The 16,040-nt window shown below is 45.5% G+C and overlaps 2 protein-coding genes across 14 annotated transcripts in view; one reads left to right on the forward strand and one right to left on the reverse strand.

Moving 5' to 3' along the window:
* Nucleotides 1-9,127, reverse strand: part of CEP63 (centrosomal protein 63) — a 51,367-nt gene extending 42,240 nt beyond the window's left edge. For 3 of the 11 annotated variants that reach the window (XM_073360355.2, XM_073360361.2, XM_073360362.2), the window contains exon 1: nucleotides 8,713-9,127. The gene's annotated coding sequence lies outside the window, so the exon portion shown is untranslated. The other 8 variants (XM_073360357.2, XM_073360359.2, XM_073360352.2 and 5 more) reach the window with 5 other exon arrangements.
* On the forward strand, nucleotides 8,380-14,839 carry ANAPC13 (anaphase promoting complex subunit 13). 3 transcript variants are annotated; one of them, XM_073360364.2, is made up of 3 exons: nucleotides 8,380-8,570; nucleotides 10,287-10,412; nucleotides 13,999-14,839. In XM_073360364.2, exons 1-3 carry the CDS (start codon nucleotides 8,481-8,483, stop codon nucleotides 14,122-14,124), a joined length of 342 nt encoding a protein of 113 aa, XP_073216465.2. In that variant the 5' UTR covers nucleotides 8,380-8,480; the 3' UTR covers nucleotides 14,125-14,839. The 3 variants fall into 3 exon arrangements, with proteins under 3 accessions (XP_073216465.2, XP_073216466.1, XP_073216468.1); XM_073360365.2 differs by lacking the exon at nucleotides 8,380-8,570 and adding an exon at nucleotides 8,645-8,846; XM_073360367.2 differs by lacking the exon at nucleotides 8,380-8,570 and adding an exon at nucleotides 8,798-8,900.
* The last annotated feature ends 1,201 nt before the right edge of the window (nucleotides 14,840-16,040 follow it).

Consider the following 16,040-nt stretch of genomic DNA (forward strand, 5'->3'; position numbering starts at 1 on the left):
AACTAAGAGGTTTTACTGTCATAGGAAACTGGAAAACATCCTCCTCTGCTTCCACTTAGCTCCCTAGAATAGATTATATCACACAAGGTAGCTTCACATACCCGCCAGGAGCCCTGATTTGGATGGAACAATCCTAGATGTAGAGTTTTGGCCAATGCCCCAGGATTGTTCATTGCTGCTGCATGAAGTTTGTTTATTTAATACTGGATTCTCAACATTAAAGCCTGCAGTGCTGATCTTGTAGGAGACAGACAGCTGACTGTCCACCCCCCTGCTATAGGCGTGCGCACCGGATGTGCTGGGCAGAGCTCTGGGGGGGCTGGGCTGCGTGCTCCCGCAGGGCAGCACGTCTGGCTCCGTGCTGAGCCAAATGCTGCTACGAGCCTCATGGTTAGGATAAGGGGCGCTTATCAGCTTAACAGGATAAGGGCGGGGGCAGTCAAGGGACAGGGAGCAGGAGGGGTTGGATACATAGCTGGCAAGATGGGCTGTGGTGATCATGCTCCACAGTTCGACAACATGAGGTGGGGCGCTCTCACCTCAGGGGCAGCTCCCCCCTCCCCGGCGTCCCTGCGTGCTGGGGAGAGTCACGGCTGAAGCAGGGCAGTTCCACAGGCTGCCTCTGTCCCCCACCCCAGAGCGGACCCGGTTCCCAGCTCATTGGCCAGGAACCTGGCCAATGGGAGTTATGGGGGGGTGGCGGTGCCAAAGCTGCCTGACCGCGCCTCCCCAGCAGGGAGGGGGAGGAAGCTGCAGGCAGAGAGAGCAGCAGGAATCTGTCACTGTCAGACACAGATGGCGGGGGGGGGGGGGCATTGTGGGGGCAGACAAACAGATGGAGCCGGGGACAGGAGGAAGAAGCAGTGATGGGCATCCTGGGGCTGGTATAAAATACACAGTCCAGAGGGGGCTTCCTGGGGGGCTGGGGGGGGCTTATAGCAATAGTCCCTTCCCACGCAGACCAGACCCGGGCTGCAGCTGGCTCTGTCCATCACTCCTCCCCACCCCAAAGAGACCCACACAACCCTCTGCCTCCCTGGAAGATCCCCACCAGCCCTGTGCCTCCATCACCCCTCTCCAGAAAGCCCCCCACTTTGTGCCTCCAGGGACAGCTCCCCTCCCCCTGCTCCCTACAATCTTCCCCTTTGCCTTCCCCCTCCAACCCCCAGATCATTGGCCAAGAGGCTCCCAGACTGTTGACCACCAAGGCCAACAGGAGCTGCACCTGAGGCAGGGGACCTGCTTGCAGATGCAGACCTGCCCAGCTGTGGCTCCAGAGCACGGGGAGGGGGAGCCACAGATGAGCAAACCCCGGTCATCATCATCACAGGCACAGCAATTCTCTGGATATTTAATTTCACTGAGGCAAGTAATTTAATCTACTCTTCCTTTCCAGACAGTTTGTGGCTTTTCTTGTAAGAAAACTTACAGTTTCTTTGCAAAGAAGTCCAGTTATACTTTTTCACTTGAGAAGTATATTTTCTGGTTGTTCATAAGCTCATTTATTTTGTTAACTCAGTTTCATAGGGAATTTTAAACGTCACTTGAATTGTAACTTTTTTTCCGTTGCTCCAAAAACACATGGAAGATGTGCAGATTTTTATTTCTGTGGCCAAACCATGTAAAAATGTAAATGTCAGAGCTAGAAAAGCTCTGCAAGGGTATGGGTCCCTCAGGAAATTGTCCTCAAGTCATTCATTCTTCTGGGCATTCCATTCTATTGTTCCCTCTTACAGTGATAGAGATCAGTGTCTGCACCCACAGGGGAGATGAAGAAAACTGGGCCAACCCTGCAGCCACTCTGCCTCTAACCTTGTTCTCTGTCTGCTTCCTCTACCAGCCGCTTTGGTCTCCTTGGGATTCCCCCTACCATTACTCCCTCTGGGTCTTCTTTCTCTGGAGCTTCTCATGAAGTAAAGTTGTCATTACAGGTTCTTATCTCTAATGTATTTAATTTTGATGTATTTATTAAGTGTTAATTAATGCACTATGGGAGTCCCGCTTCAGCCCTCGGTATAAATTGATCCTCTTCTTTCCATACGTTTTGCCCATAGGGCAGCCCTAGGGCAGCCAGCAATAACAGCTGCACCTTTGCAATGGGGTGAAGGAAGAGATGAGATCCCTATTTATGTGATTTGCAAGAAGTGTTATCATTACTCAGGGTACCAAATGTGTTTAAATGATATAGGTGCCTTGTAAAATCCCAAAACAAGATCACTTTCATTTCTCATATAATAATCTCATATACAGTATACACACATTTTTCATTAATTCTATGTGTTGATTTTATTGTTCTTATTCATTTTTATTAACTAGGTTACTGGGTTTTTTTCAGTGTGGAAAATTGTGTGCTAAATGTTCGCCTTTAAAAATAAATAAATAAATAAAATTCCTTGGGTGCACACCTTAATTAAATGTGCTGCGCACGCCTATGCCCCCTGCTAACTTCAGGTGAAAAGCAGACAGCAAGATAGGGAAAGCAGTCAGGAGCAATCATTCACCAGCCTCCCACCCTGACCAATACAATGGCAGCATCAACTCCATCCCCACTCATTAAGCTGCAGTGAAAAGGGATGGCCCACCACTCTGAGGAACAAGGGCTCCAATCAACTGGTGGTGGAAGGAAAAAAATGGGACAGGAAAAACATCAAAGGGCAGATATGGAAAGAAACAAGGTTTCTCCCTAGAGGAGAAAGAGGAAGGAGATATGCCCCAGTTGCCAGGAAATGTGCCTACTGGCCTTCGCTACAGGTGCCAGTATAGACCACCTGCCTCTAGAAAGAGGGAGTGAGTATGTCTGTGGGTGAGGAACAGGCTGCTGCCCCCTTTCTCCCCTGCCAAGAAAATAACCACAGTTTGATCCATTGGGGAGGAAGGTCACAGGCCCTCCATTGGTACCTTCTCTAAATACCGGAAAACTTGCAGTCTCTAGTCTCGCGAGTCTCTAGGTATTTTTGCAATGTCAGTCTGGCATTCAGTAAAGATAATGCAGAGGCACCAGTTTTGAATCCCCAATAACTAAGATATTCCTACTGAAACTAACAATGGATCCAATGCCCATCTCTTCCTCTGGAAGATTTTATTTCCTGACTTTCCCTTCACATTCTTCCTCAAACATTGGCAACTGTGTCAGTATGGAGTGAACCCCAGCTTGGGCTCTGATGTGACCAGTACTCTGGCAACAACTCTTGTTGGGAGCTCTGCTGGAGAAGTGCAAGGTCCCCTTTCACACCATATCAGTAGATGAGCAGCAGAGAGCTCACCTACTGAATGCTGGGAGAGGCACTGGTGGAAGTCTTTTGATGGCTCCATTTGCCTCAGGATAGGGTTGCTCGAGGCTTTCAATCTAAAACTGAATGAGGTTGATGATAGTAGCGATGACGACTCTAGCTCTTCAGCTCTGAATGCACGCATATAGAAGAAAATGGCATAGACAGTGATTAGCCACAACAGTTTTTATTCCATTGTGAAGATAAATTAAAACTTTGTAAGTGTAAACTTTGGACTAATTCATAGATATTACCCAGACCTGTGCTAAGTCAAGTGCCACTCTTTTCTTAACCTATGTGTTATATAATTTTAACATTAGCTTTAATAAATTTTTTATATCTCTTTTGAAGTACTGGTACATCAACAGAATTCATCATAGGGTCCTGAAGGTCAGCAAGGAAGGGATCAAAGTAAGCAAGCTTTTGAGAACCACATACTCTTCCCAACAAATCTTAATTCTAGACTGCCTACGGACCTACTTCATTGTTTCCACAGCCTGATGAAGAGAGTACTATGCTTATTATTTCCTTGAAAGGTCATTGTCAGCTTCAGAACTATTTGTTTGCTTGCCTTTATCATCTGTCTGCAGTTAGAATCAGGCTTTTGCCAATTCTGAGGTTGAGGTTTCTTTGCTAGTTGTCATGAATAAAAGAGGCAACATGCTCGACAGTGCCTTATGTGCTGGTTTCTGTGCCCCAGCAAGATGGCATAGCTGTGCTCATGCATTTCATTGGAAATCTAGCTCTTGTATTTCTGATCCTTACAGGAAATGTGACACTACCAGCACTGAGACCTTCTGCCGTGTATTAATATTATGTATTGCAAATGTAAGTAAACTGTGCTTTTTAAAAAGTATCTCCTGTTTTTGTTATATATGTAAGGACAGTTGCCTTCTCAAGCCACCAGACTGCAAGCAATCCCTTCTCATCCAGCTCCATGAGGGCTCCCACAGACAGCTCCCTACCTCATCCTCTTGAGGCTTTGAAGTGGAGAGGGAAACCAATGTACAAGCATAGTGCATCAGCTTGTACATGTTTCCTCCCCACATCAAAGCCTCAAGTCACTGCTCCTCCAGCTTCTTTAACACACACCCATGCAAACTTCTGGTATAGCCTACCCCAACTCCACACACTCACTTCTCATTGCTATTCCTCCCCCACATCCCCAATCCATGTCCATCCTATCACCTTACACTTTAACCCTAATCCATGTTCATCCTATTACTTTACGCTCCCATACAAACCCTGACACACTGCTTGTCACAATGCCAGACTTCCAAGCATATAGACTCAAAACTTTTTTTTTTTTTTTTTTTTTTAAGTGACACCTTAGATTCTGGAGAACAATTCCACAGCAAGCTGTGGATTCATAGATTCCAAGGTCACAATGGACCATTGTGATCATATACTCTCACCTCCTGGATAACACAGACCAGAGAACTGCCCCAAAATAATTCTTAGATTCTACCATCACAGATGAGGCCCGGACTTATAAACTAACAACAGGTAGCCATCAAGGTTGCTATTGGTTCAAGAAAACGTGGGGTGGCCTCCCCTCCAATCGCAACAGCTTGCAAAGTCCATTAGTTTTATCTTAAAAATAAATGGAAAATACATATTTCTTGAAAACAAAACAAAATTCCAACTCCATAATTAAGGAGCCCATAATAACAAAATTAGTGTGTTTCAATGACAGATGGAAAAGAACCTTCAAGCATCTTCCCACCCCCTCTCAGCAGTGGTCCTGGATTTGTGCTTAGAAAAGTTTATTGATGCTGAAAGCATTTGTATTGACCTGCCACAAGTGTTTTCAGCCTTGAGAGGTAACGAGATGCTGGACCTTATAATTACACCATATCACATTGCTTGTTTTTTTTTTCTGTTCTAACACTTGATATGGTTCTAGTAGCAGATAACTTACAAACACTACAGAGTGCAATTCCAAGCTTGCAGATGGTATAATGCTAGAAATTAATGCTTTAACAATGCAAGATGGCAGCTGCTAAAATACCCTCAGACTTTAAGACCTTAACATTCAGCAAAATGCTTAAGCAGAAGCCCAACTGTAAGTGCAAATAGTCCCACTGAAGTGAAATTTAGACCTATGCTCGAGTACCTTGTTGCATTGTGGCCTATTTGAGGAAAAACTCAAAATGATATTCAGAATGATGTGATCTTAAATTGTAATATCTCCTGTGATACATTGGGTCCTTTGATGGACACCTAGCCAACCAGTTAGCCGTAAAATCCCGCTTGGTCTGTTCTCTGCCTGCTTTATCTGTAAAGGGTTAACAAGCCCACAGATAAAAGAAAAGGAGTGGGCACCTGACCAAAACAGCAAATGGGAAGGTAGAACTTTTTAAAATTGGGGAAAAAAAACTTTACCTTTGTCCGGTGTTCTCTGGGCTGCAGGGATAGAGCAGCAATGCTATAAGCAGGAATGCTGTGTAAAGTTTGAACCAAGTATGAAAAATTATCTTCCATACCTAGAAGGAATCATTTGGATAGGAAACGTTCAGATAAATGAGATCAGGTTTATTCTTTATTTTGGCTTGTGGATCTCCTCTGTGCTAACCCCAGATGCTTTTGTTTGCTAGTAACCTTTAAGCTGAATCCCAAGAAGCTATTTTGGGTGCTTCATTTTTGGAAATTGCTCTTTTAAGATCTAGCAAAAGCCTAAGTTCCAGATGTATTTTCTTTCTTTTTGTTTTAATAAAATTTACCTTTTTTAAGAATGATTTGGATTTTTGTGTCCTAATAGATTTGTGCATATGCTGTTTGATTAATTGGTGGCCACAGCTCATTTCCTTTTTTTTCTTTCTCAGCTCTTCCCGGGGGGTGGGGGGGGAGGCAGGTGAAAGGGCTTGAGGGTACCCCACAGGGAGCAATTCCCAAGTGTTCCTTCCTGCGTCCAAGGGTTTTTTTTGCATTTGGGTGGGGCAGCATTTACCAAGCCAAGGTCAGAGAGAAGCTGTAACCTTGGGAGTTTAATACAAGCCTGGAGTTGCAAGTATTAATTTTTAGAATCCTTGCGAGTCCCCACTTTCTGCACACGGAGTGACAGAGTGGGGATTCAACCTGGACATCTCCTGACTTGAATGGACTAGAAATGAAAGATTTTTACCACTGAAGGGATGGGTTTTTTTCTCACAGCTTGCCAATGGCATAAAATAGTCTTCATTTTTAGCCTCCTGAGTTGTAAGACATCAGACCTTAAAATGGTATTTATTAAAGCAGGTTCTGCAATGTGCCCTGAAATTCAGCCAACTGGGGCAAGCATGGAGGAACAGACAGCTGCTCCACTGAGAATCCTCGGCCTCTAGTAAACAAATTAACAAAATCAATCTCAACTTTTAGGTAAAACCCAAGGACAGAAATAAGTCTTTAAAAGGCCAGTCTACCACTGGGATATTGAACTGTTATTCTGAACCATTGCCTACATTGAGTCTCCATGAACCAGAGCTGAAAATGGTTTAAGTGTTAGTGTTACACAACTTGGTGCATAATGCATTTTTACATCTGCCTCTGAAGCATCTGTTATCAGGCACTGTCAGAGACCACACTAGATGGAAGATGGACTGAAAAGGTGTTTCTGTTAAGGGACCTCCCAGGTTCCTCAGGGTTTGATATAAATAGTAATAACAAAATATGGAATAAGAATTATTAGAAGCAACTAGTTTTCACTTCTGAAAAGTGCCCCTTCCCTACAGTACTGTTCACTGGGGGAGCAGTGGGATTCTGACAGAGATAAAGGGAAAATGTGGCACTGACAGACCAAGTCTCTCACACCCCATCATTCACGGAAACACTCAGAAAACCATAAAGATTTCTACTTGCTAAGGATCTGCCACTTGAAGGCTTGGAACAACAGACCTGTGCATGGCTATCTGTGACTGTCACTGCAGGTACAAGGCCACTGTAATCAGAGGTGTGATTGCAGCACACATAAACATATCCAAGCTAAATTTGATCTAGATAACACGGGTACCAATAGCAGTGATGCTGGGGAAGCATGTACTAGCTACCCAGCATCCCGTGAGAGCACGTATAGCCTGTGTGCTGCTGTGAGGATAAGACTCACACCTCCGCTAGGCTCCAGCTAATCCAGAAGCCAGGAACTGGTCTGGTGGCTCTCAGGGAGGTATATAACCTCACAGGAGGAAAATCAACTCAGTTATCCCAATGTCACTCCAGGGCTTAGAACTTTCTCCTGCCTGATGGTGGCAACAGACTCCCCAAGTCTCAACCTGCTCCAGCCTTGTTCCAAGCCCGCTCTGGACTTCTGATACTGGCTCTGACTACCACAGCTCCAACTGCTAGGCCTAACCATCCCCATAAAGGTTTCTGAGAGCTGGGGCTTCACTGCCATTGGTACCTATGCTAGCCAGAATAAAGCTAAATTGGGTACACCTACATGGGTGCTGCAATTACATCTGAAGCATAGACATGCATTATGACTGACAGTAGAATAAGTGAATGTGTCCGAGTGTCTCCCCAGCTTATTGCTCTCCTCTAATATCACAGTCCACCACAAGGCAGGAAGTAGGGCTAGTGACAGGGCACCAGCAGCAGCACCAAGGGTGGGAGTGCCCCATCTACTATCCCTACCCCCAAACTCTCCCACCAGCAGCTGCTGCTCAGAACTCAGCTCCAATTCCAGATCCAGAAACTGAGTGGTTGGGGCAGGTACCGACTCCTGAAACTAATCCAAAGTCACCAGTGAGTCCCAGCCAAGACAGGGCCACAGCCACCGGGGCGCTCATTTTGTCTCCATTGCAGAAGTGGCACATTTGCACACTGAGGTAGCCAACTTGTAATTCAGAAAGATGCTGTAAGCGGTACTTCGCCTGGCTCCCCCAAGGGGGGAAGAGACCCACGACACATCCCCACTAGGCTCTCACAGCGAGAGAAGATTCTTACTTTGATCTCACGTTGACGCTCTTGATGTACAAACACAGATGTTCTGCAGTGAAGACTCAGCCCCAATAGGGTCAGGGGACAGAGCCCTGCGGGAACAGTCACAGCTGGACACCCAGCTACAATCACCTCATCCCACAGAGCCCCACAGGGACGGCCACAGCCAGAGACAAGGCTACAGAACCTTATCACACGGAGACACGCACAGCCAGGTACAGTTGGAGACACACACCCAGTGTGACCCAGCCCCGCAGGGACAGTCACAGCTGGACGAAAAGCTACAGCCACCTGGTCATGCAGTCAGACTGTCACAGCCGAATACAGTCAGACATGGACAGACACCGCTGGACACCAGTCTACAATTACCTCACCACACACAGCCAGGTACAACCAGACCCAGCTCCACAGGGACAGCCACGACCGGACACCAGGCTACAGCCACCTGGTCACCCAGGGACAGTCAGACACTCGCAGTCAGAGCCAGTCACGCTCCCCCCAGCCCAGCCCAGCCCGGCCGAACCGTTACCTCTGGGGCCGGCCGCTCTCTCCTCGGCGGACTCGCACCTCCCGCTCTCTATGGTTCCCGTGGCCTAGCGCCGCCGGTCACGTGGTTTCCTCCTCGGACTGCTGGCGGGAGACGGCGCGCGCGCAGGCTGTCAGGTACGGGGGCTAGGCCCGGACGTCGGGGGGAAAGGCTCCTTGGCGGTCCGAAGGGTGCGGTAAAATGCTGGGCCCCGCTGCCGCCGCAGCCCCTCAGCCCCGGGGGAGCCGAGACCTCTAACACAACCCGGGACCAGGGGTGGGGGCGGGGCTGTGTTGCCACTGCTTATGCTTGGCGGTTGAGCATGCGCATTGACCGCGCGGAGGCCGCTGCCCGGAAAGCTCGAGCCCCCTCCCTGAGTCGGGACGGGGGCAAAGAGGATGAGCGGGGGCGGATCCTGTGTAGAGGCTGCCCCTCCCCCCCGTCAGTGCGTCTCCATGGGAGCTGTGGGGGTGAAGCCCATTCCCTGGGCGTCCAGGCTGCGCGCCGCCACCCACCGCTGCCCCAGGCTGGGGTCGCTCTCTGGCAGCCTGACCTCTAGCCACCGCCCTGCCCTGGCGCGTGCCTCGCCTGACACCTGCTGCAAGGAACAGGGCTGTTTCATGTGTAAGCTGTGGGAAAGCAGCAGCCGGGCAGCTACGTGCATCTGCTCTGGCACAAACCTCCTAGTTCCATCTGTGCTTTAGTTTTAAATAAATAATGTTGGCTATGCCTGGCTGTCACACAACCCAGCCATCATCCTCTGGCAGATTGCTTGTAGGCATTGCAGCAGCGGTGTCTGGAGATAGTATTTGAAGGAGAGAGTAGTAATGCACTTCTCACACGCAACCCCTGAGATTACTATGGTTGATGAGGCTTGGAGAAGATTCTCCTTTTTCCTCTATTTTATTAGTCTCCTTCATTTGTGCCACTGCCTTTGACAGTATTTTGTGAAGCATCACTTTCATTGTCTTCATGGTGCACACCTCTCCCCACACTCTGCAAAAGGGTGTTTGCCAGTTATGGCAGCAGATCCATGATCGAAAGTAAACAGGCAACAAGCAGTAGGCAGGTATTTGTGTGCAGAGAGGAGTAGGCCATCCTAAAGATGGTTCTAAATATTTTTGGGGGGATGGTCACTATACCTGAAGCTGGATAAATGAAAACACGAGCAGAAATATCCTTAACTGTTTTTTTATAAAGGAATTTTAAATCTATTGGAGACACAATTTTAGATGGTACTCTGTCAGGAAACAAAATTTGTTTACAATAAGGTTTGACAGTGACCCTTTAAGGATGAGATTGTTATAGTGCAATTTTAAACCCCTTTTTGAATAGGGAAGGAAACTAAGTTTGTCACATGAACAAAAACTGAATTGGTAGAGAAAGAAATGTCGTATTCAAGCTTCTCACAGGGCAATACAAACAATAACTATGAAAACCAACTTGGCCATGCCGTACTGACTGTAAAAAAATATTAAGCTATTTAATAAAGGGATCAAGGCCAGAGCAAGCATAGAGTTAAGCTTAATCTTTTGGGGGGTCTGGATATCACAAACAACATCTGCTTTATATCACAGATCTATCTGTATGTGAATTGCACAAAGATGGACAGTGAGGTTCAGAGGGATGGAAGAATCCTGGATTTGATTGATGATGCATGGAGAGAAGATAAATTACCATATGAGGATGTAGCAATACCATTGGTAGGTGAATACTATAGGCTGCTGATAAGCCGGATGTTTCTACCCTCTTTAACCTCTTAACAGAGGCATGGCATAGCAAATGTGTCTTACAGTTCTGCCAGTTGTATAAATGATGCTCCCACAACCCAGGGGCCAGCTTCCCATTTATTTTGTGGGGGATTTCGTCCTGCTGTCTCATATCTTTCGGTGGCTAGAAGAACAAGTGCTTCTCTCCCTGCAGTCAACTGCCTCTCTTTGGAAGGAGAAAATGCTTTCCCCTACTCCTGACCAGTTATCTATTTCTTTGGATGGTGGAATGCTTCTTCCCATTATCCCCTTATTGCCTGGCCTGTTCTACACTACGAGGTTAGGTCGAATTTACCCACGTTGGGTCAATTTTATAATGAATGCATCCACACAACCAACCCCATTCCCCCGACCTAAAGGGCTCTTAAAAAATCAACTGCTGTACTCCTCCCTGACGAGGGGAGTAGCGCTAAAATCGACCTTCCTGGGTCTAATTTGGGGTAGCGTAGACACAGCGCTGTGCAATTCGATAGTATTGGCCTCCAGGAGCTATCCCGGAGTACAGGGCAGACATAAGTGATGCTTTTTCTCCCTGATACACTTCAGTTTGGCATGGCAGGTGATCAGCCAGGTGATAGCAGTATGCCGAGAGCTGGCTAGTCACATGATGCTGGCTACTCTTTATTTCCAGCTACTAAAATGCCATTAAAATAAGACAAAATAGGTTAAATATTTTCCTATTACTTTTGCATGAAAGCAATTGCTGTAGTTGGTACAAGGATGGTATGTAATCATGAAGGTGTCTGTGATATGATCTCTATTAAAATGTATCCACACCAGGGGTACCCTCTAAGCTGTGTGCTTGGATACATCCATTGTTGGCAGGTCTCGGCTCACAGAGGTACTGCTACATAGGGCACATTTTCTTAGAGTTTCCACCTCCACCACCACCCCCTGTGCTTCTACTGCCACTAGTCCAGAGATGGGTGAAGGGGTCTCAATCTTCCCCAGCTACTTCTGGTATCACCGGTCTATGGGGCGGGGTTCCAGGACTCTCCTCTTCCTCAGCTCTTTCAAGTGCTATGCAGCCGGCTGGAGGGGAGGTGGGAGGACTCACAGTCTTCCCGGTCCCTCCTTCACTTCCACTACTGCAAGCCAAGGGAGGAAAAGGGATAACTCCTCCTAGGCTCATTCAGCAACTATTTTTGGTCTATCACAGACCACTTAATGGTACATCAGGATGTTCACAGCCCCTTGTCCTTAGGCACAGACACAGCCTTGTCATTCATGGAAACCCCTCATTTAAACCCAGTAAGCCTTTAGATTGTAGTCCTTAATTAACTCATTAAAGGCCTTCCTGTGCCACTCTATTTTGATGGGCTCGAGGTTGCCTTTTATGTTGAGACACTTCCATCCAGCAGTGATTTTAGCTCGCTGAGTAAGTGTACTTCAGGCTTTTGTACCTACTCTTACCTTTTGCCAAGATTCTGTCTTAGGGCAGTGATGGGCTCCCAAATTGTAGGCCTCTCATGCTAGACTTCTTCCCTCCCACATCCATGTACCCAAAACCTGCAAGGCCTCTCTTCATTCTTTCAGTATGCAAAGTTCTTGAGGTTACTTGAAGGGAATTACTTTCTGTGTCAGTCCACCTGACTTTCTGGATTTATTTGACATCACTGCTCCAGAGGGTATTGTCACTAAAGGACCATGCTGGGATAGCTGTCTGGTTACATTTTATGTTACTTTGAAGCTTGAAGCCTAAAGGCCCATCTCAGGGTCAGCTGGGTCACAGGTGAGGCAGCCTATGCCACCTGCCTTAGGACAGTCAGTGTCTGTTGCAGACATATGCATAGCAACTCACTATCTTCACTTAGTTCTGCTGTTTGTATTCAGGCTTTAGGAAAGAATCCTACCTCCATCTTGCTGATCTGTGATTATGTTTTTGAGACATGGAAGCCCAGACTCTCCAAGCTGTTAGAGTTTACTGGGATGTGCCTCATTAAACTGGCTAAATAGAGAAACAGCTTTGGTGCTGGTGTTTGTCTTATTGTCGGTTCAGTAGATAGTTCATAGAATATCTTCCCTCCCCGCAAAAAGACCCCCCAAAAGTGACTATGTACTTTCAGAGATTGAGAATTGTGCATACAGACAGTATCTGCAGAGGAGGAAGAGTTACTTGCAGCATACTTCTGAGGTGTCCTGGTCCTGTGGGCACTCTTACTTAACAGTAGAGAGGGGCCTGGGTGTGGACCTGAAGGCCCTCTGAGGCCTCAGGAGGACTGAGCCATTGTCAGAGATTGGATGTTAGCAGGCTATAAAACTAGCATGGCTGCTGTGGGGTATTCCTTCATTCAACAAAGTCAAGCAGGAGCTGACTTGAAAGTTGGTGTCGTTTAGAGTCATGGGCAGTACGTGACCCCACTTGAGTCCTGACCCACTTTGAACTTGAGTCCTGACCCACTACTTCTGCCTTTAGTGTCTGATCCAAAGCCCATTGAAAAGAATTAAAAGACTCCCAGTGACTTCAACAGGCTTTGGATCAGGACCAGTGAACAAAATCCTAGAGTTTGAGGAGTTCTGTTTGTCTCATGCTAGGAGTCCCAAGACCCAGGAGTGAGAATAACACATTCTCTAGCAATTGCATAGTTATAACAACACTTAGAGCAGGGGTCAGCAACCTTCCAGAAGTGGTGTGCCGAGTCTTCATTTATTCACTCTAATTTAAGGACTTCTTATAAGTCTATAATATATAAATAAACTATTGTTGTATGCAAAGTAAATAAGGTTTTTAAAATGTTTAAGAAGCTTCATTTAAAATTAAATTAAAATGCAGAGCCCCCTGGACCGGTGACCAGGACCCGGCAGTGTGAGTGCCACTGAAAATCAGCTTGCATGCTGCCTTGGCACGCATGCCATAGGTTGCCTACCCCTGACTTAGAGAATAAAGTTTAAAAGAAAAACAAAACAGTAAACCATTGCTCGTCCTGACAGCTTGTCTGTTCATCAGTTTTCTGTAACTAAAGCAAACTTTATAAGTGCTTTCCAGTTTTCTATCTGGCACTAACACTGCCTCACCTCCTTTAGGTCACTGACCTCAACTTCGAGACCGAGTGCTTATTTTGCTATTTTGTTACCTTCTGTAGGACAGTAAAGAGATAATTTGATAAAATGTCTTATTTAAAATTCTGAAATGGAATACCTATATATTTGGACTTCATTGCTGGAGAAAGATTGCAAACAAGCAATAGAATATTTGCACTGATATTTATGTATCTGATATTTACCAGACATTACAATCATTTATTTTGCTGCGTGTGTACTACTTGGGTCCACCAGCCGCCAAGATAGGAAACTAATTCACTTCTAAAACTAAGCACAGAATTCTTGTGGAAAATGGAATGCCCATATTTGGGCTTGTTGATATTTTTAAGGGGAGCAGTATGTACAGTACATGTCCTTCTGATGCTCCATCCAGTCTTAGTTGTGGATCTGTGTATTTATCAGTATGAAGTGATACTAACCTGCTCCTGTTATGGTGCTTTGTAAGTATAGAATGCATTGTACCATTTTGTGTTCTCAGAATGAGCTTCCTGAACCAGAACAAGATAATGGCGGCACAACAGAGTCAGTAAAAGAACAAGAAATGAAATGGACAGACTTGGCTTTGCAATATCTGCATGAAAACGTTCCGCCAACAGGAAACTAGAGAATCAGAGTTATGTCATGGGATGGTTTCAATACAAGAAGATGTTTTCCAGCAGATCTTCACCATCTCCTGTCCAACTGCTTAAGAAGGAATCAAAACCTTTAAAAACCTTCTAGTCTCAAACAGAAGCAAAATAGTTTAAAAGGCCCTATGTAACCAATGTAAAATAACTGACATTCTAAAGCTGCGGGGAGGTAGCAGAGTGCTTTTTCACTTACACAAAAATATTTGGAGTCCTGTTGTGTTGACAACTTCTTTATAAGTTCATCTTAATTGTCTTTTGCATATGATCAAAGAGGTAGTTATCACTGCCTGAAAGCTGATCATTGATCTCAGAAGTGATTCAGTGAATATTTGTGGTCGCTTTGATGTTTTATAGACCCAAAGCTATTCTTTTATGTTTTGGTGCTGCTGTTAGAGATCATGGTGCAAAACCTGAGCAATTATGAACCAACTTTTACTGCCTTTAACTTGTTTGTGACACAGGAAGGTTGTTTTGGGACCGAGAGAAAGATTAATTAACAGGGTCTGAAAGGGACTGAAATTTGTCTGTAAACACAAATGAGCATGGGAAAGAAATTCTTTATACAGTAAGCAGTCTTGGAGTTTGCCTAGTCTGGTTGGAGCACATTTCCAACACAGACATCCTGTGGTATGTTTGCTAACCATACTGTAAAAGAGCACAATTTATATTAAAAGGCTTTGTTAGTGTTGACTCAAAGTAATTGCCCTTTTATGTATGTTCATGAATTATGTGGAAAGTATTGCTGACCTCAATTCAATTCCCGTGAACAGGTGTCCACACCATTCTTGGCACCCTTATTAACAGTCTCAGGTAGGACTGTGAGTAAACTGTCATCTCAGCCATAGAGATGGTGCCTGCAGAAAAGGATGGAGACATGTTTATTTTAAAGCGTGGTCATTGAGATAAGCAGCTGAAATGCCCATTGAAATCAATAAGAGTTGTAACTGCTTACTCCAGGGTTGAATTTGGCTCATCACGAGAATACCAGCCAACAATAGGCATACACTTAACATTAGCAGAAGTATGCCTAGCAATAGATACACACACAATTAAAACTGATATTACATACAAAAACTACATTAAGAGAATGGTTTCAGAGTAGCAGCCGTGTTAGTCTGTATCCGCAAAAAGAACAGGAGGACTTGTGGCTCCTTAGAGACGAACAAATTTATTTGAGCATAAGCTTTCGTGAGCTACAGCATGCATCCGATGAAGTGAGCTGTAGCTCACGAAAGCTTATGCTCAAATAAATTTGTTCGTCTCTAAGGAGCCACAAGTACTCCTTTTCTTTTTATTAAGGGAATGTTATAGTTGCAAAGTCAAACGTGAAAGTTAGGAAATGCCAGAATAAAGGTTCCTTGTGTAACCTTAATTCTGCCCCCCTTTGCATACTTACTATGAATGGTGTGATTCTACTTTTTCTACAGGTCCCTGCATTATTCAGAACACAGAATCAACAGGGCACCAAGATTGAATTAGGGTTGTGCAGCTGACACTGCATTTGGGGCTTCATAGGAGACCTCATGACTGATGTTGTGCAGGAACTGCATGCATTGGCTACTCTGACAGTACAGTAATCTCTCCCCAACCACCTTTTATCCACCAATGGGGCTATGCTGGCAGGCCCTCTGGTGGAGGGGAATTTGTGGGTAACTTGTGCCATTGCAACTGCCTTCTAGATAGACTTCCCGCTTCTGGGCACAGTCTGTACCTGTGTAACCTAGGACTTACTCTAGCCCATAGTGTAATTTCTTCATATTTTGCTGTAGCAAATATGCTCAGAGTCTTGGCCCTGCTGAAATGAAATATTTTCTCTTGGCTAGAAACTTTAACCTAATTTAAATATGAAGATGTAGGAAAGCCGAAATCTTTTTAGAAACAGCAGAATAAT

The sequence above is a fragment of the Lepidochelys kempii genome, chromosome 9, assembly GCF_965140285.1.
Source record: "Lepidochelys kempii isolate rLepKem1 chromosome 9, rLepKem1.hap1, whole genome shotgun sequence".
NCBI classification, from domain to species: Eukaryota; Metazoa; Chordata; order Testudines; family Cheloniidae; genus Lepidochelys; species Lepidochelys kempii.